The 16504-nt window shown below is 34.8% G+C and overlaps 2 protein-coding genes across 4 annotated transcripts; one reads left to right on the forward strand and one right to left on the reverse strand.

The window, feature by feature from the left end:
* On the forward strand, window positions 5021-9738 carry LOC109234544 (eukaryotic peptide chain release factor subunit 1-3-like). Of its 2 annotated transcripts, none has more exons than XM_019400568.1 (5): window positions 5021-5103; window positions 6980-8487; window positions 8610-8798; window positions 8976-9164; window positions 9334-9738. In XM_019400568.1, exon 2 carries the CDS (start codon window positions 6991-6993, stop codon window positions 8305-8307), a length of 1317 nt encoding a protein of 438 aa, XP_019256113.1. In that variant the 5' UTR covers window positions 5021-5103; window positions 6980-6990; the 3' UTR covers window positions 8308-8487; window positions 8610-8798; window positions 8976-9164; window positions 9334-9738. The 2 variants fall into 2 exon arrangements, with proteins under 2 accessions (XP_019256113.1, XP_019256112.1); XM_019400567.1 differs by having other exon boundaries at window positions 6980-8430.
* Window positions 10529-15061, reverse strand: LOC109234545 (cytochrome P450 CYP72A219-like). 2 transcript variants are annotated; one of them, XM_019400569.1, is made up of 5 exons: window positions 14724-15061; window positions 13540-13757; window positions 12401-12642; window positions 11864-12248; window positions 10529-11213 (listed from the first exon to the last, which is right to left on the reverse strand). In XM_019400569.1, the coding sequence occupies exons 1-5, from the start codon at window positions 15004-15006 to the stop codon at window positions 10788-10790; spliced, it is 1554 nt and encodes a 517-aa protein (XP_019256114.1). In that variant the 5' UTR covers window positions 15007-15061; the 3' UTR covers window positions 10529-10787. The 2 variants fall into 2 exon arrangements, with proteins under 2 accessions (XP_019256114.1, XP_019256115.1); XM_019400570.1 differs by lacking the exon at window positions 13540-13757 and having other exon boundaries at window positions 14724-14805.

Raw genomic sequence — 16504 nt, forward strand, 5'->3', positions numbered from 1 at the left:
AACAAATTGAAGGCACTAAATTAATTAATAATATATAATCATTAAATTAAAAATACTGGAGTAAATTTTATAATTATAAACGCCACTCAAATCTTAAAATAGGCTAAAATTGTAATTAGTGCAAATTTAGCTTAAAAATACCAAATCAATTTATAAAAATGTGTAAAAAAATTACCTTAGCTATATATTGGTGTAAATATGAGGATAAATAAGTGAATCACCAAAAATGATAATTTTGGGAATAATTATTAGTTTTGTACTGTTAAAATAGGGCAAAAAATGGGTTTAAAAATTAGGAAAAATACTAAAATATTTGGACACACCTATATATGCATATATATACTATTTGAAATTATTTTGCATATAAAAATATACAGGGAAAAATTGGGTATCAATAAATATGTATAAAAGTTGTAGATAGTTTGTATTAAATTGTCTGCTCATAATTAAAAACCATTTACCTTGATCCATGCTGGTTTGATCATTCTATCTTCAATTGAAGATAACCATATCTTGTCCTTACTAGCTGACCAGCTAAGTATGCGAGGGATAGAATTAGCAACCCTTGTAGCTATATCAGTGTTGACGGTAGAGCAACACTCATACAACCATATTTGCATAGCTAGTGCAAATCCTCAAATGAGATAAGAATGAACAGAAGGATTGAGCTTGTGCCTAACAGACTGAAGCAACTGTTTGTAAGAATCAATACTCCATGCGTAGTTCGCATAATGTCCCGAGTCCACCAAATAAAATCTAAAATGGTCTACCAACCCTACATTGTCTTTGTCTGAAGGACAGAGGAAGAATTCTATGAGATATTGAATACACAACTTGACTGCATCATCGTCGTCCAACCAACTTTTGGTGGTTATAATTTGTTTTAAGTATGACTTCTCAACTTTTTTCTTGTTTGGAAAATAGCTTCTCATTATTTTACTGTCATATGTAGGTGTGTAACCAAAGTATGTCACTTCCGTAAAACATTTTAGACCAGTTATCAACGCAAACTCTCTCAAGCCAACATTCAACCTCTGACCCTTTATCTCTGCTGAAAAATAGTCAGAACCAGATGCATTTAATTCATACTTCATTATAAGATGAATTGCTTGATTTTGCATACATATTCTGGGCAATGAAAGCAAATAACCAAAACATGTCTTCTTGAAAAGCTTTAAACAATTTGCAGACAATAAATCTTTGATTTGGCCAGGAATACTGGGGTCAGATAATGTCTGAAACCTAACGAGACCCATAATGAATATTATGAGGTGCAAAAAAGGTTCATCTGCAGCAAAAGGAAAAATTCCTTATTATAACAAGGCTCAAACCTAAAAAACAAACTATCTACATTTTTAATACAATATAGCTACAATACATAACAGAGTCAAAAACATATAACAATACAACTAAAGTTTTATTACCAAATTTCTACAATCTTTAAACAGAGTCAAAACAAGGAAAACATTTATATAAAAATATATCTACAATCATGAATTATAAATCTACAACAAATCTACACAATGTAGATAAAATTTTTACAAACTACAAAATCAAACATTATATAGGATCATAAGAATGAGAATAAATTTTTTAGCTTTTATCAAAATTTATTTTTGAAACTAATAAATTCTTACCTTCACCAATGACTGTTGAGGAACAGTTTTAGTAGATTTTTGAATTTTCTTCTTTTTTGAAGCTTTTACATTAGGAGACACTCTAACTTTTTTTGCAACTTTAATAGCAGCTTTTTCTTCGACGAAATCATCATCGAAATCAATCTCTTTGCCTTTCCTTTTCGCAGATTTGACAAGTATCGATGATTCACCAGCATCAATATCGTGCTTTTGCTTTGTTCGAGCTTCTGCCCTAGCTTCACGTGGGGAAAGCTTGGGCTTGTTCTCTTCTTTTGCATGAGCTGATTTTGAAGCCTTTTTGGGTGAATTTGCTGAGAAAACACCCAAATCAAATGAAGGCTCCTTTGTCTTTTGTAGGGCTGTTTTTTGAAGATATCTTCTTCTTCATTGAAAATCAAGCTAATCAGAGACTTTAATAGAGGTAGGAATTTTGAATAAGAGTCCCAATTTCGTCTGGTTTTTGAAGAAGAGATGAAATAGGCGTTAATGGAGGATTTCTGAGATTTGTGAAGAGAAAATCGTGAGTGAGTGCAAGATACGTGGGTGAGGGGGTGGGATGTGGAGAGAGAAACGTGGGGGGAGTGGGAATATACGGTAGAGTTATTTTAGGACAGTAGTTAATACCATTAATTCCCTTAAAATGTACATAAATGGTAATTAGGTATATAAAATGTAATTATAGTGAAACTTGAGTAGGGAGGGTAATATAGTTTCATATAGTGTATAGGAATGTAAAAATTCCAATTTTCAAACTCCAACTTCATAAGCTACTCAGCTCTTTGTGACAAGCGGTATCATTTTATTATATTTTACCGTTTTCTTACTTTTTTTCATTTGAATTATATATGAAAAAATAGTAAAAAATATCGAAGAAGCGGTGTGTCACATAATTCCGCTTGTTCCAGGTAGATCCGCCTCTAGCGCAACAGGTACTTGATGTATAGATTTTGCACATTTCACGGTATAGAATCCTGTCACAACTACATAGAAAAGCCTAGTATTTAAGCAAGGCCGGCTCTAACATAGAATGGGGTAAGGCAAGTGCCTTAGGCCCCCAATTTTAGGGGTCCCATTTTTTTAGGAATAAGGAGTATATTTTATAGGTTTTTCTTTTAAAAAACAAATTTAAGTATATAGTACTTTTGTACTTTTCATATAAAAGAAAGAAAAACTTTAGATATATTAATAAATTAAAGTTTAAAATAGTAGGAAATAATTGTCACTTTGATTTGATTTGACAACTCTACTTTTTATTCTTCCAAGTAATCCCTAGCCAGTTTCAATTCTAGTGCTAGTATCCATTCATTCTTCATATTCCAGAAGACATCTTCTTCCTTCCTCTTTATTCATGATTCATGCTCATCTTCTTAATTCTTTCTACTGGATTTATTTCTTTCTCCAAGACTTCAACAAGCCAACAACTAGATATTTTGGAATCAAAGTCTTCAAACTCTTGAATCAGTCAGTCATTGGGTAATATCACTCTAACTTTCTAGTATTACTTTTATTTGTTATTTATTATTTTATTAATTTTACTTTGTACATATTGTTTAATTTTTTTTAGAATATAAATATGTCAACAAGAAAATATGCATCTGGGTATTCAAAAATACAAAAGAAAAGAAAAATTAAAAATTTAATAAAATCTCAAAAAGGAGCTCTTGACAAACTTTTGACAAACAATGAAAAATAAGGCCTCATATTAAACTTTCGCCTTAGGCCCCATATACACTTGAGCCGCCCCTGTATTGAAGTAGGGAAGACTACAAAGATGAGCCTATTATTCATCCAGTTTAAAAATGTCAGTTAATGCTCCTCCTAAATTTCTGGATTATAGAAAGAAAAAAGAAAAGGGGAAGATTTCTTCAAATTACATCTTAAATTTTTAGAAATAATCTCTTTTTTCATTATTGCATAAGATAACTTTTCTGATATGTCAGCAGAATTTATATCATTGATTTGGCATCAATAGTTTTATCATACAAAAGAGTGATGCTCTTCATCATTTCCCAGCTTTATAGGTTTTTCTTAGCTCAACATTCCATGTTCCATTTTGTTTTGGATTTCTACCCGGTATTTATATTGAAATTCGATAAAATTTAGATTTACGTAAAAAATTCATATTTAGGAGAGTAAAGTGCTCCTTAACAAATATATTTATTAACAAATATATTTATTACTTAATAATAATTAACTGATATATATTTTCACTTTAATTTTGAACTGCTAAAATTAAATTATTTGATTTGATGTAAACACGGAAGGTAAATACATATTTACTAGAAATTTAATTCTAGATATCCGTTTTCAACTTCAACATCAAGTACTCCTTTTTTTTTTTTTTTTTCAAATTCAACCAATTCATGTCCAAATTCAGCTAATACCATCCATAATATTCTCGATTTTTTTTACAATTTCATATAAATAAAGAATACATAATTTTACACTAAAGAAAAACACCCTTCAAGCTCCTTTCTTTTTAAAATTCATTTTTTTAAAACAAGATTTAAAATAAGTACTTGCTTATTTTAAATGCACGTGAGATGATCCGAATATTATTGTCATAAAAAAAATTACTTATTCTTGTTACTTTTCTAGTTAGGGGTAGGTTTAGTTTGGGCAAACCCGAAAACCAAACTGAAATGTGAATTTCTTGAATTTTTGGTTTGGATTTTCGGATTACAAATTGGATTTCGGATTTAATTTTTAAATTTTTTGAATTTCGGATTGGATATTGGATTTGGTACTTTGAATTTTTGGATATCCGAAAATTCAAATTCTTATACTTTATATTTAGTCAATTATCCATATGTCAATAGTAATAAGTTCAATACCCTATCCATTAGATATTATCTCATATATTCAATATTAATTACTACGTTACTATGAGAATGCTTTCTATTTGAAATGGTTTTACTATTTCTACTTCTTATATGCCGTATTAATGCTTCTATTGTATCTTTTATTTTTTTATATAATAATATTATTACTTTAATACTTCATTTGGATGATTGAGGTGAGAATGAGGAACTTTTCATGTAATTAATATTAATACTTCATTTGGATATTCATTTTTGTAAAACAAGAAACATCTCAACTTATAACCTCAAAACCGAAAATTCAAAATATCCAAACCGATTAATCTGAAGCCGAACTGAAAAAGTTCGATCCAATCCAAATAATTGTTATTTCGTCAATCCGAAAACTGAAATCAAACTAAAATTTCATATGCAATCCGAACTGCCCCAACACTCACCCCTATTTATATTGTGGGAGAGAAAGAAAATAAAGAAAATATCTAGGGAAGTAAAGTCGGTATTTATATTTCTTTGTGGGGCCCAATTAGAATAACTATATATACAAAACACTCCTCTGTTCTCTTTAGAATTCCATAACTGCCGTGTCAGTCTCTCTTTCTATTTTTCTCTTTATTTCTTGACAAATTCTCGTCTTACTTCTCCCTAAGGTATGTTCATCGTTTTCGATTTATTTATTTTTGTTGTAAAAATCATGAATTTTGTGTTTCCTTGATCAGTGATTAATTTATTTATTTATTAATATATGTTTTTTTGTTTTTCTTTTTTGTTATGTTTTATTGATCTAACTAGGTGAAGTGATTAGGTTATGTTGTTTTGTTGGATTATGAATCTGATGATTATGATTAGTGATTATTGCTTAAAATCTAGTACTCCTACTATTTTATATGAGTTACTTTTATTGGAGAAGTTAGTGAGCGCCTTTAAACAAAGTGATCTTAAACGTGGTTATGATTAATGAAATTGGTTTAATCAGAGAAAATGGTAGAATCAAGGAGAATTAAGGCTGTTTATTTTTTGTGAAAATTTGTGCAGGGATTATACAGAATTTATTGTAGGAAATTAAATCCCAACGGATGCAAAAAAAAAAAAAGAAAAAAGAAAAGAAACACTAGTGATCTCTTACCTTGGCTAAGCTTGGTGCGTAAAGATACTCGATACTTGTGCTGGTGGGAGGTATTAGGAATCCGATGGAATAGTCGAGCTGCGCGCAAGCTGGCCCGGATACCAACGTCATTTTAAAAAAATTGTTGTAGGAAATTAAATCCCAATGGAGTGAAAAGACACTAGTGATAAACCGTGGTTGGCAGAGTTACTTGGTACCTGTGCTGGTGGGAGGTAGCAGGTACTCGACGGCATAGTCATAGATCGGACACCAACATCGTAAGAAAAAATAGAATTTATTGTACGAAATTGCAAAATCTGGCTGAGAAATTTGTTAAAGTTGAGTAATTTAATGTGTACTATAGTGTTCGTGGAAGGTTGGTAAAAAATTCTCCATCCTTGTTTTATAAAAGGCATTTAATTTATTGGTTTTGACTTGATTGATAATTTTTTTGGATAAAACACTGAATCCACCTACTGATTCGTCTTGCTTTGGTATGTTATCTCTTTGAAAAGCATCAAGTGAATTAGCTTTCTGTTTGTCAAGTATTCATGTTGTGTTAATCTCCCTGGGGGGTTGAGTTAGCCGATTGATTTGTTAATTTACAAGGTGTGAAGTAGGAGGTGCTATGGAGTGGAGAGAAGTATGTATTGCCGGTTATTATTTAATCATCCAAGAAAAGAAGTTAAATCTCTTAGAAGATACATCACAAAAAAGGGTATCTTGGAAGACTTTTGGGGGGATAAAAGAAAGAGCTTTCCCCTAAAAGGACAGAAATAGAAGATTTTGTAATAGCTGTGATAAGATTCGCTTCAGGAAAAAATCAACTTTCATAAGATTACAACAACAACAGCAAACCCAGTGGGGTCCCACAAGTGGGGTATGGGAGGGTTGTGTGTATGCAGACCTTACCCGTACCCTTAGGAAGTAGAGAGGCTGTTTCCGGTAGACCCTCGGGTCAACTTTCATAAGATTCTAATTTTTTATTATATCCAGATGTATATTTGGTAATCCATGAGGCAGTGATCAAACATAGTTTTAGTTTCCATTGTTATATCGATATATTAGCCCCTGTAAACTACTTATCAGCCCCTGTAAACACTAGGCCCTTTAAACAAAGAATGACTCTTGAAGATTATCCACACACATAGATGTTAGTTCTGGAATTGGGGAAATGGATGTAGTTTTACAAGCTCACTGAAGTTCCTATACGATCTTCTAATTGGACATTGTATCTGTACCATAGAATTTGGGATTAGTAACAAAACTAGTCATGCCCATCGTAAGTTTAGCACTCAATAGCTGTCATTGATTGCTTATTTGAAGGCTTGGGCATTTGTTGTCACTTGGTGTTAGCTTACTTATTTTAGTCTTTGTTTGTGTACTAAAATCTGATTATTTTTTGTTCTCTTGAACTACAGTTTGGTATACAATGATGGCTGACGGTCATGATAATGATAAGAATATCGAGATATGGAAGATTAAGAAACTTATAAAGGCACTTGAAGCTGCTCGAGGCAATGGTACCAGCATGATTTCTCTAATCATGCCTCCACGGGATCAAGTATCTAGGGTAACTAAGATGCTTGGAGATGAGTTCGGAACTGCATCGAACATTAAAAGTAGAGTTAATCGTCAATCTGTGTTGGGTGCAATCACATCTGCTCAGCAGAGACTTAAACTCTATAACAAGGTTCCACCAAATGGGCTTGTGCTTTACACTGGAACGATTATGACCGAAGATGGGAAAGAGAAGAAGGTCACAATTGATTTTGAGCCCTTCAGGCCCATTAACGCATCTCTATATCTTTGTGATAACAAGTTCCACACAGAAGCCATGAATGAACTTTTGGAATCTGATGACAAGTTTGGATTTATTATAATGGATGGAAATGGGACACTTTTCGGGACATTGAGTGGCAATACCAGGGAGATTCTTCACAAGTTTAGTGTTGATCTGCCCAAAAAGCACGGAAGAGGAGGACAGTCAGCACTGCGTTTTGCTCGTCTTCGGATGGAGAAACGACACAACTATGTGAGGAAAACGGCGGAGCTTGCAACCCAATTTTATATTAATACTGCCACCAGTCAGCCCAATGTTTCAGGCCTGATACTAGCTGGATCAGCTGACTTTAAGACTGAGCTTAGCCAGTCTGATATGTTTGATCCTCGTCTTCAGGCAAAAATATTGAATGTGGTCGATGTTTCTTATGGAGGAGAAAATGGTTTCAATCAAGCAATTGAGTTGTCTGCTGAGATCTTGGCCAATGTGAAATTTATACAAGAGAAGAAATTGATAGGCAAGTATTTTGAGGAGATTAGTCAGGACACTGGGAAGTATGTTTTTGGGGTTGATGACACATTGAAAGTTCTGGAAATGGGTGCTATTGAGACCCTTATTGTGTGGGAAAATCTGGACATGACTAGGTATGTGCTGAAAAATAACACTTCTGGAGAAACAGTCATCAAACACTTGAATAAGGAGCAAGACACTGTCCAAAGTAACTTCCGTGACCCTGCTACGAATGCAGAATTAGAAATTCAGGATAAATTGCCACTGCTTGAGTGGTTTGCGAATGGGTACAGGAGGTTTGGTTGTAGTCTGGAGTTTGTTACCAATAAATCACAAGAAGGATCTCAGTTTTGCCGTGGTTTTGGTGGCATTGGAGGGATTCTCCGTTACCAGCTTGATGTTCGAGCTTTTGATGACCTTTCTGACGAAGGTGAATTTTATGAAGATTCTGAATAGCAATTAAGCAACTTCACAAATGCCAGTGCAGGAGTGGAGCAGAAAGCCTGCACTGGTGCGCAAGGGCTCTCGCGTGGCCCAGCTGCTCTTGTGCTTAGTGAAAAATTACAGGGAGCTCTTCAGGTCAGTTGGCAGAGACGTCGTCTTGTTCTCGAATGTGAAGTTATGATCAAATTAGCAGTAAAGACCAACTTTGATGATCAAAACCACCTATCTTCTTTTGTGTGCAATTTCTCTTGGAGATTATAAATATTTGCCTTTATTTCTTTTCTAATGTTCTTTTGTTTTTCCTGGTTTACTAGATGGATAACCTGGATGAAGAAATGGAGTCGCGAGTAAATTCTTCGCATCTGTCTGAGCAATGGGAAGGTTGTTTTCATCTCACAAGTGCTACTGCAGGAGAGGAGCAGGGAGCCTGCGCTGGTGTGTGAGGGCTTGCGCCTGATTTGGCCGCTCATGTTCTTAGTGACAAATTCCTGGAAGCTGTTCAGGTCAGTGGGCATAGACTTTGTCTTGTTGTCGAGTGTGAAGTTTTGAATTAACTTAGTAGTAAAGATCAACTTTTTTAATCGAGCCACCTATCTTCTTTTGCATGCAATGTCTATTGAATATTGGAGATTTACATCATCCCCTTTCTAAAGTTAGTTTCTTTTTTCCTGGTTTACTAGATGGATGGCCTGCATAAAGAAATGAAGTTGCCAGTAATTTCTTTGAGTTTGTCTGAGCAATATGAAGGTGACTTTCATCTCATAAATGCCGGTGCAAGAGTCAAGCAAGAAACTTGCACTGGTGTGCGAGGGTTCGCCGTTGACTTGGCCGCTCGTGTGCTTTGCAACAAGTTATCGGGAGCTCTTCAGGTCTGTGGGAATGTCCTTTGAATGTGAAGTTTTAATCAGCTTAGCAGTAAAGATCTCCTTAATTTGATGATAGAACAATTATCTTATTTCGCATGCAATGTCTTCTGAAGATCGGAATATTTGCATCATTTCCTTCCTAATGTTCCTTTTTTTCTTCTTGGTTTACTAGATGGATGACGAAATGAAGTTGCTAATGATATCATGTTTGTCCGACCAATCTGAAAGGGGTCGCGTTCATCTCTGAAGTGGCTTGTCTGCTGAAAGAACTGAGAAGAAGATCCATGTGGCAGTGTAGCAGCTATGAAAGAACTTAATCTGTTCAGTTGGAGTTGATAGGGAGTTACCTGCTATACGCTCCTTAGAAGAGTGAAATGCCTAAGTACTATCATATTATCTATAATTATTATCATATTATCTTATATGCAGTATGGTTTTGCTGAAGTCAGCTGTATATAATCCCAGTGACTATTTCATGTTGTGAGATCTTTATGACTGGTATGTCGTGTGATAGACCTATTTCGGTACTATGAATAAATACTATGATATTATCTATGAAGTTGGGAGTTTTTACTGATATGCAAGTATGATTCTGCTGAAGTCGATAGTATCTGACCGCCGTGACTATTTCATGTCGTGGTACGGTTGATAGTAGTACTACTTTGTTGGGTGATTGTGACTGCTTGGTCAGCGTTATGATACTGGCTTCACTTTTCTCTCTTCTCTTCGTTTTTAGTTGACTGCTTATCTTGCAGATCATGAATAGTCTTTGTTCGAGTTGAACTGCTGATAGTCTGTTCTGCTGAAGTTAGTATTATGCAATGTTCATGATATTCATATTGTGAGATATTATGATTGTTTATTCTTGAGACTGGCCTATACTAGTACAGTATATCATTGGAATATTGGACTGCTTGGCAATATGCCAAGGTAAGTAACTACTGTTTATGACCGATACTCGGTTAATCCAAGGTACAGTTCAGTATGCTGAAATGTTGATTTTAAGGGTCAACATACCCAACAATTCACTCTTTAGCAGAAGATCTGCTTCATCTAAACGGTGTGTTATCGCTTAGTATACGGCTGCAGAGATGAAACGGTAAGTTGTGTTATCGCTTGTGACCAATAGATTGATTGTGTGATTAGAAGGGTCAAGGCTTGGACAGCCTGGGATCAATTTAGCCCAGCAACATAGTGCATGAACCACGGCTTCTTCGGCTTATTATCTTTTTCTCAAAATAACTGTGGTGTTCGGACAAGCTACTCACCCAATACCTGCTCGCTACCTTTTAAACATGTATTAGGTAACTCTGTCTACTGTGGGAAAAACTCAGTATTTTGGATGAAACATTTGAACAGTTCCAATGTAAGACTTTGAAAGGTGTCTTGAGCATATTTTGAACAACCAAGTCATGCACCAGAAACAGAAAATTCGAGGGAGTATACTGCATAAACCAAAAGAAAGGAAAAGGTGATGGACTCTTAAAAGTACAAAGAAAGAGACGAGCGCACAAGCTAGCACGGACAACACTGTCATCTAAAAGCAAAAAAGTACAAAGAAAGATAGAAGGTTCTACGACCAAAAAACCGAAATAGATATTTTAGTAACCAATCTATATATCCGCGCTACAGCTTGCGCAAAATCAGAGGAGCACCATGTTGAGGTTCCAGAGTGATAATTGTATGAGGAGCATGTGCATACGATGGAGAGAGCTCAAAAGCATAGTGTTGTAGAATCAATGCAAGTGCCATTTTTGCCTCTAACATAGCAAAATTCAGTCCAATACATATTCTTGGTCCCCAACTAAACGGAAAATATGCAAACTTACCCTTTGTTGCTTTATTAACTCCTTCACTAAATCTTTCTGGTTTGAATTCCTTTGCATCATCTCCCCATATTTCACTGTCATGATGCAACCAAATTGCAGGTAACATAAGTAGCATCCCTGCTGGCAAGGACAAGTTCCCTAATTTGGTATCCTCATGTACAGTTCGACCAAACATAATTGCCGGTGGGTACAACCTTAAAACCTCGTTGAATATCATCGTTACCTGTAAAAGTAAGTAGTAAAAACACTATCTTGTGAGGATTCATCATAAATTGACTAATCATATGCTGGTTGTAAGCCTAGCCCCAACCCTCATCCATTTAGACTTGGTACAGGCTAAAGGGCAGCCCGATGCACTAAGCTCCCGTTATGCGCGAGGTCCGGGGAAGAGCCGGACCACAAGGGTCTATTGTATACAGCCTTACCTTGCATTTTTGCAAGAGGCTGTTTCCACGGGTCGAACCCGTGACCTCCTGGTCACATGACAACAACTTTACCAGTTATGCCAGAAAATAATGTATTGTGAGGATGCATCGTAAATTGACTAATCATACGCTGGTTGTCAACCTACCCCCGACCCTCATCCATTTAGACTTGGTACAGGCTAAACGGCAGTCCGGTGCACTAAGCTCCCGCTATGCGGGGGTCCGAGCGGACCACAAGGGTCTATTATACACAGCCTTACCCTGCATTTTTGCAAGAGACTATTTTCACAGCTCGAACCCGTGACCTCCTGGTCACATGGTAGCAACTTTACCAGTTACGCCAAGGCTCCCCTTGAAGGAAGACGTGGTACATGCTAAGTAGTAAAAATACTGAAATACCAAATTTTGGATAGCAAAAACTAGTATGGTGGATATTGACGGTACTTACAACTTTCAACTGATTCAATAAGTCATAGTCAGGTTTGTCACTTCCAAAGACTTGACGAACTTCTTCTCTAGCTCTTTCTTGCCAATCAACATGCTTACTCAGTAAAATCAAAGTCCATACAAGCAAAACTGAAGTAGTTTCTTGCCCAGCAAAGTAAAATAACTTGCACTCTTCAATCACTTCGTCGATAGTCATACCAAAGTTCTTGTTTCCGCGCATTTGCATTTCTTTGAAATTAGATTCCAATAGTATTCCCAGTAAGTCATCTTTTGCAGCTTCCCCTGCTTTCATTTCTCTTATTCTTTTATTGATTATTCCTAACACTAATGATCGTACTTCTTTAGCGATTTGCTTGATCCTCTTGTTCCTCTTTGTTGGCACAAATCTAAGCCAAAAACAAAGCGTTAATTTCATGTATGATCATTTTCCACTATAACAGTAAAGTCACAAAACTGTAAGTCGAGTTTACTCAACATGATAGTTAAGTCGCAGAACTATTTTTCTTGAAACTGTATATAAGTTGTAAATCGAGTTTACCTCCATCCGGGGATGTAAAGCCATCGCAGTGCTTGTAAAATCAACTTAGCTTGTTCTTTTTGAAGCTCAAATATCTGTCTCCCTTCTTCATAGTTACTACCAAAAGCAGTTCTTGAAATGGCATCGCTTGTCAACGTTTGCAGAAAAGGCCACACGTCTATCTCTGATCCCTCTGATGAAACTATACCTTCCCATTTTCTGAGCATGTCGCAACAACTCAAGTAGAATGATGGTAGCATATGCTGCATACACCAAAGAAACAATCATAGTTAATGACCCAATAAGACTTTTTTCCCTTCTCATTTATAACATTAGCATTGAAAGATCACAATCATCCCACTCTATGTATTGTTCATGCTAGGATACGACGTGATCACATTAAGATTTATCAGAACAACAGTGGTGAATCCAGAATTTAGACGTTGTGAGTTTTGAAATGTACATTTAATTCTAGTCATACGTATTTCCCACACATATACAAGGGTCAACCCCAAGCATTGGGTTCTGCTAAACCACGAAACCTGGTAGTGACGAAGCCAGAGATATCCTCAAGAGTGTTCAAACTTCAAACTTGAAAAAAGTGAAAAAATTTCTTGATAAAGGGTGTTCAATATATGTAATATACATCTAAAACCTAATATTTTACCTATATACACAATATAATTTTTCGACGAAGGGTGGTCAACTGACCATCCTTGATAGGCCGTAGCTTTGCCCCTGAAACCTGGTTAGATCAGCTACCACAAGATATGCTAATGATATTCCTATAATAGATCTCATTTAGAGCATATGTGTTTTAGGATGTGCATTAGTAATATCAGGACAAAACAACTAATATTTCCTACTCATCAACAACGACGACGACGACAACGACCCAGTAAAATCCCAGAAAGAGTTGCTCATCAATAAACTAATAAAGATTAATTAGGATAATTACAATAACAATAATAACAACAAACCCGGTGTAATCCAACCAAGTGGGGCCTGGGGAGGGTGGCGCGTACGCAGACCTTACTCCTATTTCGTGAAGGTAGAGAGGCTGTTTCCGATAGACCCTCAGCTCAAGGAGAGACAACGAAACCGAACAACAAAATAATTAATTAGGATAGTATTCAAGTGATTTAGGATGTTAAAGCTACCTTCAACTTGTCAAGGTGAAATGCAGGATTGATAATTCTTCTATGCTTTGCCCATTTCTCTGTTTCATAACTTGCTAGCCCTTGTGCTAGCAACTTAGTGATTGGATTGCCTTGAATTTTCTGGTATATATAACTTTTTGACAAAATCTCCCTTATTAATTCAGGGTCTGTGATAAACATTGTTGGTTTTGGCCCTAACCACATAAAGCTATTCTTGCCTACAAGATACAACAAGCTATATTAGAGAAAACATAAATCTCAAACTATTGAAATCCTATGAGGTTAAAAGAGATGCAAGAATTGAACTGAGCCTCATTTAAAATATGATTTATTATAGATAGTTTACCCTATCAGTCAGGGGCGTAGCTAGGTGGGCGGAAGGGAGTTCAGCCGAACCCTGAACTGAAAATTACATTATATATATAATGTAAACTTTTTTTGCACGTATATATATCAGGAGCTGAATCCCCTTGGCTATTTTGCATGTTTATTATTTTATTTTTAATCTCCTTGGTGAAAATCCTGCTTCCGCCAGTGCTATTAGTGTAGGTTTACCTGTGACAGCAAGTTAGTTATTATTTATAAGATTACTAATTAAAGCTTATCATAGACATTTATGTAACTGCCTTATAAATAACTTACTGCAGTGTTGTCAAAGGCTCATTTAAGGCGCGCTTAAGCCCTAAAGCTCAGAAAAGCTCAGGTAGGGCGCTTCGCCTTACTTAAGTTGAGCTTCAGTGTAGGCAAGGCACCAAGACGTGCGCCTTATTGTCCATGAGTTCTATCTTAAATGGAGAAATACTAGACTACAAATATAATCGGCAAATAAGTGTATTAGTTGTTAAGGAAAACAATATGAATGAGTTTGCTACTTTTCTCTTAAATTACATATATATTTTTATTTTTTTCCTGCATTGCGCCTTTTATAACTTAAGCCCACACTTAAATTGCTTTACGCTTCAGAGCTTTTTGCCTTTGACAACACTGCCTTACTGTATAAATAAATATTACACTGTGAGTGCATAGAGCTTAAACTCGAGTCAGGATCCGGTTAAGTTGACCTAAAACAACAAGTAACTCTACATGTCAACCCTGATATAACAACCTCTTAAACAGCGTCATGACCTGCTATAATCGGTTAAATTGCACTAATATTGCAAAAATTCAAAAATAATATTGCATACCATATTGGAGCATCAACTTTGTGAAGTGAGGCAAGACTCTAGCCACATAATCATTGGTAAAATTCATAGGCTTGGTTTTGGCTTCTTCAACCATTGTATTTATTTCTTTCATATCTCCAAGTAATAGCTTATATGAGCTTCCTTTGAAACCTTCCATTTTTAGTCTTTTTTCCATTTTCTTTGGTTGAATCCATACCCAATTCAAGAATTTCCATACCCATCTCAAGAAAATTATCACAATCACTAATGAAACTGCAATTTTGTTGTTAAATAATGTCTCCATTTTTATTGTATAGTGTTTCTAATAATGGAGTTTTCTTTTATAGTGTCATACTTCTATAACATGCATTTATATATAGTTGTGGAGAAGAAAGGATCAAGTTGTCTTTATGAGAAAATGTTACAAATGGTTCCTTATGTTTAGGGTAGATTTAAAATAGTCCCTTAAATATATTTCTAAGTAGTTTTTGTCCTTTAAATTTATCAAAAGTGCTTCTTTAAATATTTAACGAATTTTCATTGTTAGATTTAACGAAAACTATGAAAAAAGTGATTTAATATGAACTCATATTTGGTGGTATAATTTTTATAGTTTCTGATATTATATGGTCAAATTGAGAGGCAGAACTAGGATTTGAACCTTATGGGTTTGGGATTATAATCCTTTTAAATTACTGGATTTTAGATTAATAATTTGTACATATTCATCAGCTTTCTTAATACAAATATAGAACTTGAATAAAAGCTACTGTGTTCGGCGGAACCCGCATTCAACACTGTGGCTTCGCCCCTAGTCAAATTCTGGAGTTTGTTGTAGCTATTTTATTTCTGCTACTTCCTCCGGTCCCAATTTATGTGGCATTGCATGATTTGGCATGGAGTTTAAGAAGGAAGAATTTTAAAATTTGTGATATAAAATAAGTCTTAGACATTTGTGTGGCCACAAATTATATCATTAACGGTAAATTAAAAATTTTAAAGTTAAATTATTTTTAAATATAAGATGACATTCTCTTTGGGATAAATTAAAAAGAAAAAAGTGCGACATAAATTGAATTTTTTTAATCTATTTTTGGTGTTTGGCGTAGTTTTTGGGATTTGACGGGACTTTCCTAATATTTCTGGTTAAAAATATTTGACAGAGATTGAAAGTGCTCAATTTTGTTAAACGTAAAGGATCAAAATTGCTCAGGAGTATATTTAAGGGACTATTTTCAACTTACTCCAAAATATAGGGACCATTTTTTTTTCTCTTGTCTTTATCAACTGAAGTTTCATAATCCAATAAATGCTTACTGTCCATTAAAAATATATGTCATCAATGAATACACATGGCAGGAAAATGAGGATGAAGTTTCTTCTTTTACTTAACCAGGTTAGTCTTGTACTCTTGGTTGACAAGTATGTACTATTTTATTCTTTATTTGTCCAATAAGGTTGACTAGAGCAATAATTTAACAAATTTTATTTCACACTGAGGTGCATTAAATTTCCTTGTCTTTTCTTATTTGGTTTTAATTAAAGTAAAACAAGTTAGAAAAACAGACAATGATATTTTTTGGATATCTTGGAATTTTCTTTTCTTCTTTTAGGTGGTATCAAAATGCCGGTATGTCGGTATATTTTATTTATGAAAATAGATATTTCCAGAAATTTTTTTATTAAAAATAATGATAAAGGAAAGCAAAGTACTTTTGTAGGGTGTGTGTGTAGGGGGGGGGTGGGGGTAGTTNTTGTATATATTATATACAAGTAAATAAATTTCTTTATTAATCATACAC

Source organism: Nicotiana attenuata, chromosome 11, assembly GCF_001879085.1.
Source record: "Nicotiana attenuata strain UT chromosome 11, NIATTr2, whole genome shotgun sequence".
Classification (NCBI taxonomy): domain Eukaryota; kingdom Viridiplantae; phylum Streptophyta; class Magnoliopsida; order Solanales; family Solanaceae; genus Nicotiana; species Nicotiana attenuata.